The 16389-nt window shown below is 50.5% G+C and overlaps 1 protein-coding gene across 1 annotated transcript in view; it reads left to right on the top strand.

Annotated features, from left to right (window-relative positions):
* The window catches only part of LOC122369582 (A-kinase anchor protein 9-like), a gene marked incomplete at its 5' end in the record, with an annotated part of 67445 nt that overhangs the window by 25909 nt on the left and 25147 nt on the right, over nucleotides 1-16389 (top strand). The window contains 9 exons of the mRNA XM_043344426.1: nucleotides 433-660; nucleotides 2570-2661; nucleotides 4948-5070; nucleotides 6068-6238; nucleotides 10050-10232; nucleotides 10537-10663; nucleotides 11054-11239; nucleotides 13579-13809; nucleotides 15399-15611. Coding sequence (XP_043200361.1) covers nucleotides 433-660; nucleotides 2570-2661; nucleotides 4948-5070; nucleotides 6068-6238; nucleotides 10050-10232; nucleotides 10537-10663; nucleotides 11054-11239; nucleotides 13579-13809; nucleotides 15399-15611 — 1554 coding nt within the window. The remainder of the gene's footprint in view (nucleotides 1-432; nucleotides 661-2569; nucleotides 2662-4947; nucleotides 5071-6067; nucleotides 6239-10049; nucleotides 10233-10536; nucleotides 10664-11053; nucleotides 11240-13578; nucleotides 13810-15398; nucleotides 15612-16389) is intronic.

Raw genomic sequence — 16389 nt, 5'->3', positions numbered from 1 at the left:
ACGACCCGCCGATGGTGTGTGGAACGACACTCCACCGTTGATGATGGCCACTGGGCAGCGTCGTTACATGGCACTACGACCAACTGTCGTACCTGGGCCACGCGGTGATGGTGTCGTTCCTGGCTGACTCGGCAGCACTGGAACGGGCACTGGGGACCCGCGTGGGCGGGATCAGATATTGGCAAGAGTCAAGACTGGGGTACTGTGTAGGTGAAGGTGGAGACTGGAGATCATGGGACTACCTGACGCCGGTTATTTCAGGTGCTGGTGTTCGAAGTCGTTTTCAAATGTTTATTGGTGTGGTTCATACGCCTTCATTGCTCTGATTCCCTGCGTGTAGTGTGTTGTAGTGACATCGTTTTCTACTTTCTGTTCTCTGGCGCTGTGTGTATGAGGGTAATGTGAAGTATTTGTATTGCTCTCTGTTCCCAGGCGCTATCTGTTCGCTGGACTGAACGGAGCCTTGAGGAGCTGCGCCGCTGTCGGCCCGGTCAGCAGGACCAGCAGCAGGATCAGGAGCAGGCTCAGGGACAGGACCAGGAGCGGCGGCAGCTGCAGCACAGTGTCCGGCAGCTGCAGCGCTGGCTGGAGGACACGTACCGCGACCAACTGCAGCAGCTGCACCAGAAGCTGCACCAGCACAAGGACCAGCTGCTCCAGGTGAGGACCGGGGGATGGTGCGTTGGTGGTAACGCGGACATGGCTCGTTTGTGGCGACGAAGATGTATTGCGGGTACCCACGGGAGGTTCGTGTTTGTGGTCCTGCTGGTAATCGGAAGCAGAGACAAAATGTTCCAATCTGACCGGCTGCGTGGGCTGCAGTGTCGGGATTTACCGGTCCGCTCGAGTCATTCTCTGACCTTATCTTTGGTCTTACCGTCCCAGCACGGCAGCCACCAGAGCGTTCGTCGGTCCCACCTTCTTTGCACCGCCCACAGCCTGCACCTCCCACCGCTCCCACCTCGCCTCTCCCATCGCTCCCATCCCTCCCTCCACACCCTCCCACCGCTCCCACGGCGGCAGTGCGTCGCCGCCGTGTCGCCGCGTTGTTTGGCGGTCTGTGTGTCCCCTGGGTGTTGTGTGCCCGTCCAGCCGATGGGTTACTGCCGCTCAGGACCCGGGGACATAGCTCACAGGCTCAACGGGGCACTGTCGTTATAGCCTGTCGGCCTGTTTGGTGGCTGGGGAGGTGTCAATGTGTTTGTGATTTCAAACCTCGGAGAGAGTGGTTTGAGGTATCGGTTGCTCCTTGATTGGAGTTCTGTTGTCCCCAGTGGGTTGGTTGTTGTCGAATTTTGGGCTACTGATGAGAGGTCATTCTGGTTCTTGGAAGCAATAAGTTATTACCTATTTGTTAAAATCACTAGGGTAGGTATCCTTACGTTATTCGCGAATATCGCGAACACGCTATACTTCACTGAAATCTGCAAGCATGAATGATTCGCCGCCACATTGCCTTTAGTTAAACCTTTGGTTTCTCGAATTCCCTTAAAACTTGCGCCTCCTCTCTTTTGCCCGACTCTTTTCCTCTTCCTGTCCCCCTCTCTCCTCCGCCTCCCTGCTCTGCTCGCTCTCTCCCATATGTCCCTCATCTCAGTCCGCCTCCCCACCCATCTGCGGGTTGTTGGTTCAGCAGAGACGGGCTGCGGTTACGGCCATCACTTCTGTCTATTCCTGTCTCGGTATCCCGCCGGCCCACCGTGGGTTCAGTGAGGACCGGAACCGGTGGCACGCAGTCGGCACGCATAGTGCGGGGAGAGCGGTCAGAGGTGTGAGTGGAGAAGGTGGGGTGTGGAAAAACGGTAGAACGTGGAGGGACGATGGGGTCTGGAGGGACGATTGAACGTGGAGGGAAGGTGGGGTGTAGTGGGTCGACGGGTGTGAAGGGTTGTGATGAGGGCCGTAGTGGAACGTTGGTGTGAGTGGTGGGGGATTGTGTCCCGTCGGTGGATCGTAGTGGATGGTCGGAAAGTGAACTACGGGAAGGAGCCCCGGTTGAGTGTGGTGAGACGCAGCGTGGATGCAGTGATGTGTTGTGTTGGTGGGATGTGGAGGGTCAGTGCCCTATCGTTGGAGGTGGCGAAGTAACGCGATGATATTACGCAGCGGAGTATGTTGTGTCCCGGAGTGTCGGTGTGCATGCTAGTGTGTCGTTTGAGCGGGTTAGCTGCTACTGTTTTCACCAGCACTCAGCGAAACTGTGATGGCGGGCTGTTACTTACTGCGTTGTAGGCCAAGTGGTTTGATAAATTCAGGCTAGATTTATGCATGTAAGATTTATGCTAGGTTCATTCTTGCCTCCGTCCCCTGACGCCATTTACATATGCCATGATTTATATTACAGATGCTTGCCTCCAATAAGCATAATAAACATCTGATAAACATGCAATGGTGCTTAGACGTAAATGGTTGCGACGTACATTGTGATTGCTATCCGGTAAAGTCATAAACTTCGTGCGTACCTTTAAGAAGTATAAAACAAGATTTTTAGTGATCAGCTTGTCATTGCTGGCTGCCGAGCGTCACCGCTCCCCACCAGTACTAACTGTCCCCTCTCTTTCGTCGCCAGCTGGAGTCAGAGACGCTCGAGAAGGCTCAAACGCTCTCAAAGGAGCCGCACGTGATCATTGACGCTATGCGCTCGGAGAACTCTCAACTGAGGTGAGTCACGCCGCGGAGACTCGAGTCGACGCGTGAGTCAAGACTCTAGAGTTTGTGACAGTTGTAGGAGTCTGGTGGGAAAGTTCACTGTTTGTTTTTCAAGCACACATTCACAAACACGGGTTTCAGGTAAACACTGGTTTCAGTGTTAGTCGGTGCGCAAAATACTGCACAAACTGTCCATTATTTAACATTTTTGTGATTTCATGCCGATATTTATCCTCAAAATGATAGGTATCTGTTTTAGTAGACAACGTTAACAGATTATAAAGCCGCCAAACCCCGTTCGCTGCTTTGCCGCCATCTCTCACACCTGGCTCCTTCCTGACGTGTTTCCATTATTGCTGCAGTCGCCAATTGGTAGTCCATTTGTGTGTCATTCGGTGATGTACCGTCTGTCTGTCTGTCAGCGGGGACCATATTTTAGGCAGCACGCGCCGCCCTCAGGGCTGATCGGCTGGGAGAGGGGGAGGGGCGTCCTGCCCGCTCCTCTGGCTAGCGTGACTCCCCAACTCGACTCGACGAACTCCGATTCGACAGCTTACATAAAGCCTTGGGCCGAGCTCCGGAGTTTGGGTGTGAGGAGGCTCAGGTTTTCGAACTTTTGTGCTAGCTTCCTGACCACGCGAGTACCAGGCGACTCGAGTACCAGTTGCCTGAAATGTGACCACCATTTCCCTGTCCTCTCCCGTCTGGTTCACCCTGCCTTCTCACTGCTGACGTCTCCCGTGCAGCCGTCGTCGTTGCTGAGGAGAGAAGGCAGCTAATTAGACGGTGATGGACAGTTATTAAACGACTACATTTCATCACGAAGAGTCTGGTCCAGCGCTACCGAAAGCCGACATGGTCAGACGCCTAGATGTGCTACAATGAAACGTTGACAAACTCTGAAAAGGATGATAGCGACCAGCGACGAGCGCAGGACTACCGTCAATGAGATTAAATTCCCGGATCGACCTTCCTCTCAGTTAATAACTAAAGGGCCGCCATTATTGCTGTATGACCTTCTCTTCAGTGTCAGCCGCGTCAGCCTATCCCACCAGGCACCCTGACCGTCGCCTTTACCGCCCCTGATGGCACCCGCGACTGGACTCTCAGCCAGTTACCGTTCAATCACTCTCACTCATCTCCGGTCATCGGTCACTGACCGCGTGGTCAGCGGTCATTGGTCTGCAGTGTAACAGGTCACCGGTCAAACAGCCGCCGGCGGTGTTAGCTGTATTGACCTGCCCTCCCGGCCCGGTTCGGACCGAGTATTGGGTGCGTTTGGTGCTCTCACCGGTCGATCGCAGCTCCGGGTCGGCCGCCCGGTCAGAGTTATTGCTGATGGGAATCGATACACGGCTATTATGGCGCCCATTGGCGGAAATTTGCAGCAGCTTGACCGACAACGGTGCCATGTGTTGCAGACAAATCGATTTAGTTTGTGATTTGCGACGTTGATGTATGCTATACAGCTTGTGTCTAACGCGTGATTTAGAAACATTAGTCTCGTACAGTTGCATTGGGTGCATAACTGGCGTGAGCTTAGACAAGTATTTGGCACATTATATGCCTTCTGTTACATATATGCGTAATGTGAGTAAATTACGATGTTTTCAATTAGTAAGCGTGATCTTTTAGCTAATTTGCATTCATCGTCCATTCTTTTGCGGAGCGTATTTTTCTATTAGCACGCCCAGATCGCAAATGAAAGCCCCTAGCGACGGTGTTCCAAACTGGCATTCGGTTGGTTTTATCATTATAGACGGCCCCATGTGCCCCATCTCAATAAAGTGCTGATTACGAGCGCTAATGAGCGTCATAAAATCCCACTATGGCGGCGCGGGCGTGGTGATGATGGTCATGAGTGCCATAGCCTCACTGCCGTGGAAGCAGAGGCCTGCCCGGGTCCGCGACCTCACAGGAGTGACTGGATGACTCGACCGGCGCGCTGCCGCTGGACCATATGCTGTATCATGGTGATGGGGACTGAGACAGACGATGGCTCCGAACGAGCTTTGGGAGGGAACAACCCCTGATAACTCTGCGTGATGCATAATGGAGTCCTGCTTCGTCGTCGCTTCAACATCTACATAGAAAAGACTTACGATTGTGCTCTGCAAGCAAAACGATCCCCTCGGCCTAATGTCCCTTTCTTTTTCACCCCTCCCCACACCAAACCACTGACTGGCCCCGCCTATCTGTCAAGGTCTCCGATACTGTATCTGCTACTGTATTCGCCACTGGGTCTCTTGTCTCTCGTTGCGCTCACAACCTATCTGACCGCTGCCTTGTTACCCTCAGACGCCAGCTGGCGGAGCTGGAGCAGCACCAGACCGGCCTGGAGCAGCAGGTGTCCGAACACGAACAGGAGCTCAACAGTCTCAGAGAGTACTTCCAGGAGAAGGTCAAGTTCACCGAGAACATGTGAGTGTGGGGTGAAGGCGTGTGTGTGTGTGTGTGGGGGGGGGGGGGGCTTATCTGGGTGTTGTGGGGAAGGGGACTGTGGATAGAGTAACAAAGAGCCTCGGAAATAATGGTGTTCACCGTAGTGTCATGCCCGATTTCGAGAGATTCCTCGGATTGGTCAGTCCAAGGATTAGAAGGATTGGTGAGTAATTCATTGTTTCTTCGGACTTCGGTATCTCAATGAAATCGCCAACCCCAAATGAATCATTGTGAAGTGAAATCCAAGGTATTGACTAGTGTTACTAACTCATCAAATTGTCAATATGTGATAGGCGGCTGTGTGTAGTGTGGAAGTCCACCACCCTCTAAATATTTTCAATCAAGTCCAGAAACACTGGAAGGAAAATACTAGGAGTTCCGGAATGGACCGTCCATTCGCACGCGTGCCTTCTTCCCGTCCCACATTTTCCGCTGGGCGCCTGCGGGGGCGCTCGGTCGTTCATTACGCGTCTGTGGTGCGCCACCTCCGAGAAATCCCCCTACGCGAGGTTAATCAGTTTTCCATCTAGTTCGGCACGCCCGCCGGCCTTGTTTTGAAGCCAATGTCTGGAGTGTGGCTCGGAGGGCTTTGTTTCCGCGCCGCCACTAAGCCACACAAGGGCAGCGAGAACGAGCCATTTCACGGCTTCAGACGCCTTTTCATCGGGGGGCTTTGTTTTTCAGAAAGTTTGCCACCATCCTGTTTTAATGAAGAACCTAGATGGCCTCGTCAGCTGTCCTTTGTCACGCCTAATGGCTATTGTTGTGGTTTCAACGGCAAATATTAGATTTACGCTGTTTCATAAATATCAGCACTTACATTCCCGAATTATTTTAGGCCATTGTCCTTAGTTATTCGTAGTGGTACGCTGTCTGATAAAGCGCCTTGCGCCTGATTTTTGACTGTCTAGTCCTGACGTCCCATGTTGCACCCCTCCCCCTGTGACCCTTTCTGACCTGTCACACCTCCCGTCAGGTACTCTGAGGAGATTCGGCGACTGATCCAACAACAGGCGGGTCGGCCCGAGTCGGAGTCGGAGTCGGCGGCCGTTGAGACTGCGGACAGGGACGGTCTGGGCGACCTGGCGGAGCTGGGAGGAACCCTTACCGACCTCGGCCTGCCCGACGGAGCCGTAGACACGGCTGGGTGAGAGGCGGAGGAAAGGGAAGGGCTGGAGAGTAATGGGCTGGAGGATCGAGTCGGTGGTGGAGGGACAGGGGTTGTAGAGGAGCGAGTTTGGTCGGGGTTGAAGGGGGTCGAGCTATGGTCGGGTCAGGCTCGGTGGAGGGATACAGGGGCCGCAGGTTTGGAGAGTGGACGACGTTGGTTTTGTTACCTCCTGGGTTTAACACTTGTTAGTTCAGTCCCACGCACAAGGGGGAAAAGCTCAAAAAATTGAGCGCTCAAAAAATTGAGCGGGCCCCATTATGAAGGAATAGGCGAAACGATGGTATTTTACAATGCCTCTAGCGTCACACTACGGCAAATATCGTATCCAAATAAGGTATCAATGGCAAGAGAGAGCAACAAGGTTTCTTCTCGAACACTCGCCGTGATAATTAATATCGGTGTTTTTGGAAAGAAAATGCCCTAAAGACGCTCAACTTTTTGAGCGCCACTTGTCGTTCGGGACCGCGATACTCAATAAATTGAGCGCCACGACAGACGACAGTCAGCTGGCGCTCAAAAAATTGAGTGCCGGCCAGCATCTACACTCAATTTATTGAGCCTTCTCCGTGACAGGTGAAGCCGGTACTGGCTGCCATTTTTGATGTTATGTTCGTTGAAATACGTTAAACTGAGTTGAAACAGAAATGCAGGAAGTTGAATGCTACGTGGTACCTAAACTTTTCACAAACCCATGGCATCATGTCACATTTTCCGCTAGTAGTTTTATCGGTCGCCTTTCGGATTCGGCACACCTCAAATAATTATACAGGGCTTGAATAATCCGTATGAATACTGTATTGATATTTTCTGACTGTACTGGGAGAAGGGAATACGTGATTACAGAAAGATATCCACCCACGCTTGAATATTGGAGAATTATACAGGAAAAACTGTATTGCCACGGTTACAACTTACAAGGCCATCGGCCGCAAACAAACAAAAATACTATACAATGTGGGTTAGATTCACAAACATCATCAAGTGTGGAACACAGAGACGAGCAAAACAACATCACATTATCGCATGCCAGCCCAACCACATTGGAACCGGGTCCGGGTGACCTGCGACCGGAACCTGCGTCTTGCCAGCATACATCACAAAAGCAGGAGGCAGTGTCGTACTGCTTTGTTCCAAAATATGCCATATAACAAATGATATAAACGACCTAAGCTCGGACTAAGCTTATCATTATCAAATCCTTAACATGTAAAAGACGAATGGAAACATCGAGTCTCAGACCAGCAGTAGCAACCATCACAGTAGCAACATCACAAAGAACACGCGGCATTATCAGACAGCCGTTTTGTTATCGGGCTACAGGCGGCGACGGCGTGGTTGCAGACCAGCTGCGAGGTAGCGGCGTGCGGGCAAAAGGCGCGGGCACACCTCCATGTGGCCGTGCGGACAGTGCGCGGTCGGCGTCGCATAGTGGGCGGCATCGGGCTGTCCCGGGGCCGTCGAAGCCGCACAGGTTGTCGGCGCATGTGGGCGCGCGCGGTCACCACGGCCAGCTGCTCACCACCAGCACAGACTGCGCAGCGTCGCCGCTCCGCCGGCCAGGACACGCAGACAACCCTTCTTGCAGTTGCACAACACATCGCCAAACTCATTCACCTGCTCCACCATGTTGTTGATGTCACCGAGTCGTTCAAGTTGTGGCTCGTGCCGTCGAGCATGACCTGCCCGATCGGACACGGGTCAGCGGCTTCTGCTCCAGCGAAGTCTTCATCTTGGTGACGTCTTGCTGATCTCCACAAAGGCTGAGCAGATGACCTTACCCACAGGGACGGCCGACGTCCTCGCCAGCGAACGCTTGGTTGTGCAGACCTGCCAGAAAAAGAAAAGCTGTTTGGTGATCTCAAACGATTTTTTTTTTATGCAGTGGAACAAAATGGAAAATATGTCATACAACAGGAACTAAAAAAAGATGCAGCCTAGGTCGTCTAAGAAATGGGTGCAACATTGATAAAATTCTTCCTTGAATGAATTCTACAAATGCTTTTGATAAAATGTGTGGTGATTATAAGGAGACCACTTTACTATAAAATTGCTCAGGATTCCCTATCTGGACCTGTCAAAAAATCCTGACTGCACACCAACAATGAGCATTAAATCCGAAAGCTCTACCAGGTACCTAGGGATAATTAAATTCTGATTCAGGGAAATATTTCACATCATACAAGTAAAAACCTTTACTATATTGAAACTGAAAATGTGATGCCGATCCAGTGACCTAAGGGTCTCAAAGTATAATAATGAATTAATCTATTATAAATTTGGTGGTGACTGCCAACTGGCGTCTGGCAGCCTAGACCTTGAGGCTTGAAAGTGGCCTTCCTTTTCCGTTGACTCCGATCCTCCAGATGGAAATGATATAAAGGATCATTTTTATCTTATTTCAAATGAGCCAGTCAGCAAAGTGGCTATCCTGTTTCAGCATTCACACACACAATAGTTGACTGTCAGTCTGTCATGCTGTCAGTGTTGTGAAGTAACGAAGGAGTTGAGTTTTGTTGATTATAAATTGTGATGTTATGTAAATGACTGGAAAATGAATGTGAAAACTATGGAAACATATTGGCAGAGTATTGTCACTTACTATCAGGACATATGAATAGAGAATACATTCAAATTAATAAGAAATGCCAAATATCAAGGTACTCAATCACTGATAGCAGTGGACTATCATATGTTTTAATGTCAATTATATGAAAGTTAAGACTGAAACTACCTTTTACTTCATCATACCTAATGAAAAATTGTGTGAAGAAAACATTCACAGCCTCTTTGAAGCACTTAGACCACTAAAAAACAAAAATTTTCACGTAAATATGTTGTGTCTCTTTCCCTCAAAACATCATATCGGATGGCGCCACTTTCGTCGACAGTTACTTATCTGCACGCAAATCGAGGAAAACGTGAATTGATTGACCTTTACGTGTTTCCAAATTTAAAATCACAGCATATTCAAACTTTTCAGTGTACCTTTTAACATCTAAGTATAACTAAAACGTTAAAAACTTACCTTCAACACAAGGACGACGACAACCACGCGACCGAAGACGTCGCGACGAAATAAACAAACGGCGCCGCCAAATGAAAAATATTCTCCGATATGGGTGATGTGAAATTGAGTCGCAATCATTTTGGGTAGTATGAAAATTGCTCTTTCCAACAGAACCCTAGTAAAAAAGGTGAATGGACGAAAAATAACTTTTATTTCGACATAAATATTGGCCTGTTTTTAAGGCATCCTGGTATGCCGTAAGATTTCGACCTAGAAATTGGTGTTCCCCCAATCATTGAAGCTTGAGCAGTGAAAAATATGAAAGCCTAATCTGTTTTGCATCATTAGTGATTCTCCTAGGGTGTTGCCATTCCTCCCTAGGTGTTGCGAGTTGCTTTTGCAAAACGTGTTCCTGAAACGGCTCAATTTTTTGAGCCCTCAGCATTACGCCTATGGGAGCCTCTGACGTCACACGCTCAATATTTTGAGCGCTCAATAATTTGAGCTTTTCCCCCTTGTGCGTGGGACTGAGTTGTTACATCTATGTTCTGGAGCAGTAAGAGATACCATAGTTTTTGTGGACACATTTTGTTGACAATAACGGCCCTGCTATCGATTGACAATCGAATGAAAAGATTGCAGGTTTCATGACTGTGAGTGACACGGTCTCACCCATCAGCTCCTCCTACTACTCTTATGGGATACTCGTAGATCTCTGCTCATCGTTAGCGTTCACTCTCGTGAACTCTCGGCTAACCTGTGTTCCTTGTACCCCGACAGTCCATCCATCCTCCGTCTCCGCGTGGAGTTCGAGCGGCGGCTGGCCGCCCTCCGGCAGCAGCTCGACAGAAGGGTGGCGGCGCGGACGGGGGACCTCCGCGCGGAACTGGAGCGGAAGCACCGTCAGGAGGTCAAGGAACTGGAGAGGAAGCACCTCACGCAGCTGGCGCAGACCGTCGAACGGTGAGACATGTGACTGACTGTGGGAAATGGGCAATGGCCAACAATCTGGTCAGTTTGTCAGTGGTCTGTCATGGATAATAGTCATTAGGTCCATCAATGACTGCATGGTCAGTTGTTATGTATACTGTTTTTCTGTGTTTTTGTGCTCCATAACGCAACACCTTTTTAGTCTACTAACTATATGATGTCAAGGTTAAAATATTCTCGGCCCATCAAATATGTTACATATACAAAACATATTTAGCCATTGCGCTGCATCAGTGATCCGCAATCGTCCGGCTGATATTATGTTGGTTCGTTTCAGCTACAAGAAGGAACTGGAGGCGGGTAAGAGGGAGTCTGAGAAACAGATCAGCGAGATGCGCAGCCAGCTGATGCAGCAGCACCAGGAGGAACTGCGGCGCCTGGCTCAGAAACATCGGCGCAGACAGGTAAGAGCGGGTTGGCGAGACAGCAAGTTGGGATGGTGAGGGAGTTTTCCTGGCAGCTAGGAATGTGTCTGTGAAATAGGAAATAAAAATCAGTGCCTCGCCTAAGAGACATGAAGCTGGTAGGTGGGCACTACTTGGCGAAATGGGGAATCGGGTGGGTTCTATCAGACCGTAGTATATTGCAAAGGACAGCACTGATTGGGGTAGGAGCTAATGATAATTGGCACATACATTGGCAAGATAGCAAATAAAGTTGTCTTCTCGCGTCAGATAGAAGAGAATTGGCGAGATTGGGAATCAGACGGAGCGCCACTATTCCCTGGCTCCCTCGACCCTCTCGCCTGTCATCCCGAGAACCATCTAGTGACATACCTGCCCCTCCCTACGCAGTCGAGCCGGCCCAGGGACGGCCACGGTGGTGGTGACGCTGGCGCTGGTGATGCTGGTGCCGGTGACACTGGTGCCGGTGAAGGATCACCATCTCCCGGGGAGATAGAGGACAGTCGTCGGCAGGCCCTGCTGGCGGAGCTGGAGAACCTCTCGTTTGAGATGAAACGCCAGAATGAGAGCGAACAGGTTAGTTGCAGCGGGCGACTGGCTTGTGGCTGAGAGGAACAGGGCGGTGGGAGGCCCACGGTGGGATTCTGCCAATTTTTTATCTTCCTTCTTACTTAAAAATATAGCAGTAAGATCTCAAATGACGATGTCGTCTACTTCGTTATTCCCTTACTGGTTTGTCGGACCGTCAATGGAAACGGGTCTCATAAAAGTGCAGTTTTCTACTCGTTTTCAATCATTGGTCATTGACTGATCACTCTATATTTTCGTAATCTTCGATATTTTTTTGTCATAATTGTTGTCAATGCTGCTAGTTAGTTCTCTCTAAACGCCCCTCTGAGTAGTCCACCGCTGGGTCTCACGCGTGCTTGCCTGCTGCGTGCTGTGTTCGCGACTGCTCTCCCTGTTTTGCCTGCTACTGATCTAACCCTGCATTGCGCTTGTGACCGATTATGCCTGACGATGCTATTGCAGTGAACGGTCATGCTTTAACTAACCATCACCGCGAGCATTGTGTGTTCCGAACCTGAAACCTAACTTGACATCATCCTGGAATCTTTATCCGTGCTTGTTCATGATTTATTCATGCATCGGCCATGCAATTTTAGCCATTCGGGATTCACCAAAACGTGTGAAACGCCTGAAAGTATCTACCACTACACTGGCGTCACCATTATTGCACCATATCACCGAACACATCCCACCCACTATCACCGGTGCTGGTGCTTTCCGACACCCTCGGGGTGGGACGGACGGGCGGCTGGGGCCGGCGACTTTGGTGGGATCTGTGGGTGGGAGGGAGGGATAATAAGTGTGGGACAGGATGGCTATTGGGAGTCGGGGTCAATAAAAACTTCAGAATCGATCAACATTCCCTTAATTTGCTAGCTTGTTGATGTCTGAACGACTATGCGCCAGTCGCTGTTCTTTTGCTTGATACATTTTGACTCAGAGGTGCCGGAGTATAAAATTGGTAAGGAGAATAAATTCTTTTGGACCCGCCCGCGGCCCGGGACCAGAAAAGGGCCCCATTTCCCATTTTTGGGCAATGGGCATACAGGAGGCGGGCCGACACAGATAACAGTCGTACGAGCTACCACACGTGGTCGTTCGTTTTTGCTGTTGTTGAATTGTTCCGCGACGAGGCCAGAGCTATTGAAAACAAACTAAACTACTCGTATATGGTTTAACAGTACTCACCGATGTAAATTATCAGACACGTTCACGGGTTGAAAACAGTTCGCTTTTGTCATCTCACAATTGCTTCATTGTTATATGATTCTTTTCGAGCGAGTGCGTTGCGCGAAGAGGGTCTCTTATATTATCTAACAAAATAGTATCTGAATAGCTGGCCGGCTGTATTTAGTTTTTAAAGGGTTTAACTCCAAACAACCATGCGGCCAATAAGATTGCGCTCTTCTATCATGAGTGGCTTCATCCTTTTTAGCTCGCATGAGATATTTTGATGCATGTGGGACTGTCACGCACGTGCCAAATAAGGGGTGTCAAAATTGTTCCGCTTACCGTGCTTCTGCAATGACTGAGCCGATTGCGCTGAAACTTGGCCTATCGGTGGCCACCCACCTGGCGATGCATTCCTATATGGCAACACGGGTGGGTCGATGCTGCCATTAGCACGTGCAAGGGTCGCTTCTACATCTGAAGAATGGCTGAGCGGATTTCGTCCAAAGCTAGCTTGCTGTTAGAAACTAGTAAGATGGATAACATAAACAAGTCAAGGGGTCTCATGTTGCACGTGCGTTAGTGCGGGTCTATTGTGCTCGCTCGTTCATCGCCTCCAAAGGTGTCTTGCTGGTTATGTTTTATTTATGCAAATGCGCTTTATGTGACTACTGGGTCATAACAAACAACAGGGGCATATTTTGAGCTATGCATATAATCAGATCAGCTTAGATCGACATGTACTAAAAATTTAAGTAATATGTCTACTGACTTATTTTTATTGTCCTGCATTTATTACATTTTAAGAGCTACGACGCTGTATCGATTTTCAAATTCAAGCGCATTGTCTTCCATTGTCTCATGGATCTAGCAGCAGTCTGCAGTAGCATAACAGTTGTTTTAACTACTGTAATGATGGGAGGGTAATTATGGGTGCGTAAGCCGCGGAGGCTGTTCTGCACAAACACCCGTAGGACAACGGATTTTGTGCTGCCATCAGCCTATATTTTTCTTTGAAACAGAACACGTAAATGGACAAACCGCTCGCATTATTGGTATCAGCTTCCTCAAGCCCTGGGTTCCTCATAAAGTCCTCATGCCGGTCTCTCGCTATCCTGGCGTCACCGTGGCGCGCGGCCGCCTCCGGTATCAGTAGTTCCCGCCGCCGCCACCAGGCGGCGTTCCTGGAGCAGCAGCGCGTCTCTCTGGAGCGGTTTGCGCGCCAGCAGGAGCGCGCCATGCGCCAGTTGGAGGCCCGCCAGCAGGCGGCGCGAGACGAGGCGGCGCAGGCAGAGCGCGAGCTGGTGACCCTGCGCGCGCAGAGCGCTGAGGCTGAGATCAGGAGAGACCAGGAGGCGGCCCGCTGGAAACTGGAGCTCGCCACCGGCTACGAGACGCAGATTAAGGTGAGGCAGCAGAAGGAGGACGGCAGGACTGATGGATCTTCATGTGGAGGGGCTGGGCAAAGGACGGAGAGGTCGGGTTGGGGAGGTGTGGTGAGGAAGGCCCTCAAGAGGTAAGACTGAGAGACAGTCTACGGGATGGACCAGGGACAGGATATGGGAAAATAATTTAACAGAACGGCAAAGCGTCTGCTGAGAGGCTAGTTCTGATGAGCTGCGGAAATTGGTGAAAGAGGGTTGCGGACGTTCTTTGTTCGAAGGATGCTGGACACGGCATAAATGGACCTAGGCGCGATAAATGGGGCGTGAATTTGGCGATGACTGCAGGGAAGCTGCTTTATTAGCTGTCTGTGGCAAAGGGTTGGAATCGCCCGTCATGATCACCTCACTGCACTGCACCAAGCACCGTTTGTGTGGGGACGGTGGTGGCGTGGTTAGGGTTACAGCTTGGTTCCTGAATTCTGAGGCTAGTCCATGCTCCTACCTAGCTGACTGCCGGACCGCGCCATACTCCTAGTTGAACGGCAGCCTCCTAGATTACTGAGTGTGGAAGTGTGCTAGTCGGGATCTAGTAAACAGGGAGGATTTACCTTTGTCAAGTACCAAGGAATATATTTTGCTACGCTACGCGCCTCAGCATCCATCAGGTTCTGTGTTTCTTTTTTTTTCTCGTTAGCGGCCTCGACCACAGTACAGTTAATGCGTTTATCAACTCCCTTCTTTCAAACTCCCTGCATGTTCGTGATGTGTCAGCATAAGCAATAGTTTATAGGTTTTCTGGTGTGGCGGCCATCTGAGCTTGAACGCGTTTTGTTTTTCTGCTTTTGTCGTCATTTCCGAGAGTTCATAACATAACCTTGTGTGAATTTCTACCTGGCGTGTGTCTCTCGCACTACGGCTCATGACAGGCGTTTTTCAGCCTATCCTCTTGCATGCAACTTCAAGTTACCTCATCGTAATAAATAAATAAATAAATAAATAAATAAATAAATAAATAAATAAATAAATAAATGCGTGTATGTCATCTAAATTAACGGATATGTAAACAATGCTTTCAGTGACCACCAGCTGCGTACCCAACCCTCCGAACATTCGCTTTTCATCTCGTTTGTAATTGTCCTTACTTCGTACTGTGTGCTCCGTGACCATTGCTCCGATTCCCGTGATTATTTTCCTACGCTGATCAAAGTGCTCCCAAAGGCAGCCGAAGTTTTGTGTTACCGCTTAGTTGGACAAGTCAAGGCACGCAAATCGTTCCTGGACCGGCCTTCGTTGACATTTAAACTCCCGTTTTAACTCCCATTGACATTTAAACTCCCGGTCCCCTTGCAATGTAACCCTCCCCTGCCCTCGTCCATCGCTACCCTAACCCCTCGTGACCCTACCCTGACCTTGGTGACCTTCCTCTTCCCTCGATGACCCCATCCTTGCCCCGGGCAGTGACCTATCCCTACCCCTGGTTCTCTGCCCTAGGCCCTTTCAACGTTAACTCCTCTCTTCCTTCGGTGACCCTCCCCCAGCCCCATGCGGAAATCCCTTCCCCGCTCACGATTACTGCACCCCTTCCCACGGTGACCCTACCCCTGCCCCAGGCGGTACTGGCCGGGGTCACACTGGACGAGGAGACCGCCGCGTCTGTATCCCAGCTGCGGGTCACGCTACAGCGCGACAGTGGCGCCGCCCTGGCGGAGCTCGAGTCTGCCCACCAGGCGGCGCTGCGAGCGCTGGAGGCGCGCCACGAGCGACAGCAGCGCGAGCTCCGCCTACAGCTCGAGGCCGCCTCTAGACGGGAGCGACACCTGCAGGTACGCCCGCAGGCGGAGTCCGCCGGACAGTAGGCGGAAGTTCCGCTCAGGGCGGAAGTTCCGCTCAGGGCGGAACTGTGATCCGTGCTGAGGTGATACTGTGACTAACATGTGACTTGTGCCGGATCCCATGGAGACTGAGAAATGTGACCTAGAGATCGGTGGGATATTTGTTTTAGTGCTCAATATTATCGCAGGGTGTTAAGTATCGTTGTACTGCAGTAATTGTTATTTCCTGGGTTGTAACCGTCATTTGTTCCGTAGTTCTCTTGTTTTAGCGAGCGTTGACTTTGCGTCCGTGATCCCGAGACATGATAGGGCATACTTCTCCCTTCCTGTCCTGTGACGTGTTTTCCTCTGTGGGTGATCTGTGACTGTCTCTTATTGTCTAGTCAGTGTCACGACTTATTGCCCTTACTGTTCGCCCGGTGCCTGGTACGCCCTCTGAAAAAGTGACACGCACCATACGCTTTATACGTTGACCGTTCGCTCTTTGTTCATACACCCGGCACTCACACACGCTTCTCACTGCACTCGCTTTGCCAATAAGTAAGCTAATAAACGCTTATGAAAGCAAGGAAATTTAGAAGGCAGCTCCTCTCACCTTTCTGCTATAATTGTTCTGCTGTTACTTAAACCGTTACCTTTTTCCAGAACAAGTGACCCCCCCCCCCTTCCGCTGAACATTTATCTCCCGCTACACTAACTGCTGAGGGTGCTAGCCAAAGGCCTGCAAACACCTAACCCCTGGGACTGCTACCGCGGCCACCCAGGTTGC

Source organism: Amphibalanus amphitrite, unplaced genomic scaffold (genome assembly GCF_019059575.1).
Source record: "Amphibalanus amphitrite isolate SeventyFive unplaced genomic scaffold, NRLGWU_Aamphi_draft 001052F_arrow, whole genome shotgun sequence".
Taxonomy (NCBI): domain Eukaryota; kingdom Metazoa; phylum Arthropoda; class Thecostraca; order Balanomorpha; family Balanidae; genus Amphibalanus; species Amphibalanus amphitrite.
This window is presented reverse-complemented; position numbering and strand designations above follow the sequence as displayed.